The following is a 5,966-nucleotide window of genomic DNA, read 5'->3' as shown; positions in this document are numbered from 1 at the left end:
ATTTTTCATTTTTCCAAAGGAAGTACTGTTTGGAAATTAGGAAATTAAAAAAGAAAAAAGACGAAAACTTTGAGCTAACAACCATCTCTGCTTTTTTGTTCTCGAATATTTACTCTCTCTTTGCAATCTCGCCGCACTTTCTTCTTCCCTCCCTCTCACTCTCTCTCTCTCTCTCTCTCTTTGCAGCTCGAGATTGGAAGTGGAAGCCTCTTGTGAGTTCTGTTCTAGTTCTAACTTTTATGTTTTTTATTTTTCTTTTCTTTAAGGATGACTAACTTGTTTTGAGCAGAATTGGGTAAAATTTAGTGCGGAATTTGTGCTGGTTCCTATACTCTTCTTGATTTAATTTGAATTTTTGTAATTTCTATTCTTGGAAGCTATTTTGTGTTTTTCCGCTGATTTCTTAATTGGGTGTTGATTATTTTTTATTGTTTTAGTCTTATTGGTTTTGTTGGTTTCATATGCTTTTTAGTAGACAATTGGGTTTTCTTTTTGAGGTCTATTATTTGTAGTTTTAACTGAAAATTCGGTGTTTTCATGTTTATTTATTTATTTGGTTTAAGCTTTGTTATATATATATATATATATATATATATATATATATATATATATATATATATATATATATATATATATATATATATATATACACACACACACTAAAAGTTGGTTCTTGTTTGGTTATATTTTTGCAGAATTTTGTAGGGAGTGAAAGGGAGTTTTGTTGTTCAAATGGGGAAACGTTCAAAGATCAATTGCAAGTCGGCATCTCATAAGCTATTCAAGGACAAGGCCAAGAATCGTGTGGATGATCTGCAAGGAATGTTCATGGATCTGCAGTTTGCTAGGAAAGAGAGCCGCACTGTTGATGTGGCTGTCCTCGAGGAACAAGTTCACCAGATGCTTCGTGAATGGAAAGCAGAGCTCAACGAGCCGTCTCCAGCTTCTTCGTTGGAACAAGTTAGCATTGACTATTTTAATCCCATTTTGAGCACATGTATATTGCTATAATTTTGCATGTATGCTTATGTGAAAATGTGTTCATATACGTGTATGTATTTGTAATTAGAATGCTCAAGTTTGTGATGTTGATGGATGGAAGGTTTCTTTGATTAAGAGTTGTAACTGTGAACTGTGATCTTTGTGGGATTATAGGGTGGAAGTCTCGGGTCGTTCTCATCAGATATATACAGGTTGTTGCAGCTCTGCGAGGAGGAAGATGATGCCACTAGTGCATTAGCTGCACCAAAGCCTGAGCCTAATGATCAGAGCTTGCAAGTTGGGGATAATGTGGTCTTTCAGGAGGTTGGTCTTTCACTTTTTATTATTTGTTTTATTCTTAAGGGGATTTATGTGGGTTTTTACTTTTTAATGTTTAAGTTTAGCTTGGAGACTTGGAGTTTTTATTTTGTTGTTGGTTGTGATGAAGAGCTGCACTCTGTTGATCTTTTATTAGATGACAGGATGTGGTTACGTGTCAGTATGTATATATTTCTTATTCCTTGGTGATTGTTGAGAAAATCACTGAAGGAGGTCCGGCTGGTTATTGAACATGTGATTGGTTTAAGTCAGGAAATGGCAGGAGAAAGAGGAGTGACTGTTAAATCAGTTAGTATGAAACATCCTGAGCTTGAACTTGGTCTAAAATCTTTGCATCAGAGGTAAAAATCTGATAATACAGCAATTGTTGCTTGTTTATCACCAGAAGTTACTGAAACAGTATGCTTGATTGGGGTTTGAACCTAATCAATAATCATGTAAAAAATTTGATGGTTTGGGAAGAAATTAGATGGTGTAGGTGCAGAACAGCATTAGAGATTCAATATTGCTATATAATAGAATTATATGATGCTACTGTAAGTATTTCCCTGCTTAACAACGGATATGGTGGGTTATTGGTGGAACTAGTTGGTATCCTTAAAAAATTCTGGATCATTAAAAATCTTGTTCTTCGTGTCTTGTTCCATCTAGCCTGCATTGCATTTTTAGTTTGAGGCTTTGAGCATGGCTGATGTTTATGCTGTCAATATTTACCACTTTCTAATGTCTTGTGACAGAGATATGTTCCTGTAGCTTGAGATAAATCAGCATCTTAAATTGCTCTAAAGGTTGATACCTGAAGATTTTTATTGTACTTTGATAAAGTTGATATTCTGTTGGTCTATTCAGATCATAAATTTCTGTAATTCCAGTAAATGTGCTTCAATCACCATCTTAAGACTGTTAATTAAACATGTGTGAGCTGTCACTTGAAGATAGTGGTTTAGAATTATACACCTGGTTTTTTGGTTGACATATCTTGCTTAACTAATGACATGCTTTCTTAATGATAGGAAGGTTTAAATTGTAAGAAACATTCTACATCTGTTAGGTTGGTGTTAGTTTTTTTCTGTGTTCAATTCTTTTATCTATCATTTTATTTATTTTTAGGAGGCTGAAAATATTTCACTTTCTAGAAAATTTGTATGCTTAAGTGTTTGACTTGGTTATGTTTTATAATTCGATTCACTTTGCGTGTCTTTAGAATTGAAAAAATGATGCTTACCAGTGCTTCTGGCTTTAATGTGTTAGGGATATGGTGTGAATCAGGGGCAACAGGACCGCAACTTCCCATTTGTTGATCAATGTAAAGACTCTCCTTCAGGAGTTCATGGCATGGTGGTTAACAACTTAGAAGTAGCTGGTCAGTTGGATTACCCTCATTATGATTTGTCTCAAAATTTTGAGTCGAACTTCTATGTTGGTTATAATAGCACAGATTTGTGTGTGGAGGATGGTGTGCCTCATATTTCTGGCTATCTGTCGAGTATATGTCCTCCACCTTCTGCTTTCCTGGGCCCAAAATGTGCACTTTGGGATTGTCCAAGGCCTGCTCAAGGAGGATTGGACTGGTGTCAGGACTATTGCAGTAGCTTTCACCATGCTTTGGCATTAAATGAAGGTCCACCTGGAATGGGTCCTGTTCTTCGACCTGGGGGCATTGGCCTAAAGGATGGTCTGCTCTTTGCTGCTCTAAGTGCAAAGGCACAAGGAAAAGATGTTGGTATTCCAGAATGTGAGGGAGCTGCAACCGCAAAGTCTCCATGGAATGCACCTGGTAAGCTTATTTTTGTTTTTGTAAGTGGTAATTTGTAGCTTTTTCTTTTCCTCTGTTCTATACGTTTGAGACAGCATGTTCTCTAACATGATGTAATTTTCATTCTGGGTTGTGACAATTAATTCTCTTTTATGATTGCAGAGCTCTTTGATCTTTCAGTTCTTGAGGGTGAAACAATTAGGGAATGGATTTTTTTTGATAAGCCACGCAGAGCATTTGAGAGTGGGAATCGAAAGCAAAGGTCATTACCCGATTACAGTGGGCGTGGTTGGCATGAATCAAGGAAGCAAGTGATGAATGAATTTGGAGGGCTGAAAAGATCTTATTATATGGATCCGCAACCGCTGAGCACTTTTGAGTGGCATCTTTATGAGTATGAGATGAACAAGTGTGATGCTTGTGCTTTGTATAGATTGGAATTGAAAGCTGTTGATGGAAAGAAGGGTGCTAAGGGTAAAATAACAAATGAATCAGTTGTTGATCTGCAGAAGCAAATGGGTAGACTGACTGCTGAGTTTCCCTCTGATAACAAGCGGTGTGTTAAAGGAAGGACCAGAGTGAATGCTAAGGTTGGTGTCGGAAGTGTTTATTCAGCTCCAAATCGAGTGGCACCAACAAATGAAACATTTGATTATGAGCCATGCAATTATCTTGTTGAGAATCTAGGTGACTATTATGTGACTTAATTGAAGAACCTTTGTTTCACGCCAAACAAGCTGCAATTGTCTAGTTACAGTAGCTGAGGCATTATCTTATTATTGGTGGCTTTGTCTTCAGTTTTTCATAATTAATAACGTGAATTGAAGCTCTTGTTCGGCAGTGAATTGTGCATACTTGGTTTTCACATTGGAGTGCTGTCTGCATTAGTACTGCTGTAGATACTGGAGCATATTCTAACCCGAAGATGAAGAAAAAAACGGCTGTTTTTCATCAGCATTTTTTAACTGATATGATAGTTGAACACTGGAAACCAATTCATGTCACCAGAATGGTAAGTGGTGGATGCAAATTATAGCAAAATTATTTTACTGACATTTTTGGGGTTTCAAGGCTTTATACTACTTCTCGGTATGATGCTCATGGAGATATAATCTTTAATATGTAACTTTCTTTCTTCCAAAGACACAATATCATCTGTTTAGATTCTCATACTAGAGTTTCTGAGTTGGCTTGGTCAGGAATTTGTAAATAATTATTATATCGAATTTACCCGATCTTATTTGCAATTTCTTGTGCCTAACACTCTGTTTGGATAGGGACGAGGGAAAGGTAAACAAGGGCAAGGAGGGTAAGTAATTATTATACTCCTATTTGGGAAGGGTAAGTAACTATTATATCTCTATTTGAAAATGGGTGAGTTATCGAAGGATGATGGTAAGTAAGGGTAAGGCTCACTCTCTTATCCCTCAAATCTTAATTTTTCTTACACCCTAAATTGGAGTGTGAGTAGGAGAAAGTGAGAGCTGAAAATTATTTTATTTTTTATTTTTCTATTGTGTTCTTAATTTTTTTATTAAAAATTTAATTATAATCATTAAAAATAAATTTAGTTTACCAATACAAATAAATGTCTTCTCTCTCAAGTGGCTGTACTTGATCTATGTGCTCTCTCGTGGATTCCGAATTTTTGCAAAAATAATGTTAGTTTTACCTTTCTGTTTAATTTCAGTTGTTAACTCATCCATTCTTTTAATAATTGCAATTATTATGCTTCAATTATCAAATTGTTTTCTAAATAATCCATTCTAAAGAATAAATTTTTAAGTAATAGAAGGATATTTTTGTACTTTTAATAATTATTTATCATTTTTTTATCTCTTTCCAAACATAAAGAATATACATTACTTCTTCTTGCATTTTCATTAATTTATCCCTTTTCAAACATAAGATTTTTTTATTTATTATAACTTTTCTTACCTTTTCTCCTCCTTACCTTTCCTTACTTTTTCATTAATTATCTTTCTTTCACTCCATCCAAACAGAGCTTAATATGTGATGTTAAATGTTGTTTTACCTCCACATTTATTATCCTGCTCGTTGAACTTTATATGATCACAACATTTGTGGATTTTGGATTTTGGGGTTTTAATTTTCTTTTCATCATGAGTTCAATTTATCTCTACCTCTTGCTTTTAGTACTTATCAAATTCAACATAACCTAGAAGGTCATTTTGGCTTGGCTTTTACTTGCGATCATGGGTCATGTCTATGAAATGCCTTCAACTTGGTATTCATCACAGGTATTCTTTATTCACCTGGGAAATTTTACAGGAGTAGGGAATGTGGATGTTAATTTTCTCATACTTCCCAAAACGGTTAACCCTGGCTAAGGTTTTATAAACGTATCAATTTTTTTATTTCTCACTGATATGTGAATTGTCTCAAGATTGGGATGTTACAATTTTTCTCACTTAATTTTGTGACGTCTATATTGTAACTTATACTGATGCTATGCTAAATTTGATGTGTTATGTTGGGTATAATTGCCGAGCTAGGTCTGGACTCTCGAGTATTGTGGTTTGTTAGTGTCTCGAGCAGCTTCACCTCGTCTCTAACCATGGGTAGCCCTTCCCTCGCAGTCCACTAGCTACACACAATTTTCTAACCTAAGGTGACTTTGATACTAATTGTAACACCCTATCCTAATTGACCCAAATAATTTTTAGACCCTAAATAATTAGGCTCAAAATGATTAACCCAAGTTATTTTTGGTAGTTGGGTTATAGTTCTTTTCTATTTCCTATCGATGTATGAATTGTCCCAAGTTTAGGACAGATTTTCAATTTGATTTGAAACTAAATTGGCCAAATAACTATCAGTTCAGACTCATCAATCCATTCATTATATCTACAATTAGAAGATTTAGATT

General features: G+C 34.9%; 1 protein-coding gene across 2 annotated transcripts; it reads left to right on the top strand.

Annotated features, from left to right (window-relative positions):
- On the top strand, positions 1–4,323 carry LOC110650024 (transcription factor VOZ1). Of its 2 annotated transcripts, none has more exons than XM_058130247.1 (5): positions 1–212; positions 696–960; positions 1,156–1,305; positions 2,572–3,097; positions 3,239–4,323. In XM_058130247.1, exons 2-5 carry the CDS (start codon positions 733–735, stop codon positions 3,781–3,783), a joined length of 1,449 nt encoding a protein of 482 aa, XP_057986230.1. In that variant the 5' UTR covers positions 1–212; positions 696–732; the 3' UTR covers positions 3,784–4,323. The 2 variants fall into 2 exon arrangements, with proteins under 2 accessions (XP_057986230.1, XP_057986231.1); XM_058130248.1 differs by having other exon boundaries at positions 2–212; positions 706–960.
- Positions 4,324–5,966: the final 1,643 nt, after the last annotated feature.

Source organism: Hevea brasiliensis, chromosome 11, assembly GCF_030052815.1.
Source record: "Hevea brasiliensis isolate MT/VB/25A 57/8 chromosome 11, ASM3005281v1, whole genome shotgun sequence".
In the NCBI taxonomy this organism is placed as follows: Eukaryota; Viridiplantae; Streptophyta; class Magnoliopsida; order Malpighiales; family Euphorbiaceae; genus Hevea; species Hevea brasiliensis.
Note: the sequence above shows the minus strand (reverse complement) of the source record. Positions and strands in the feature narration are given on the sequence as shown.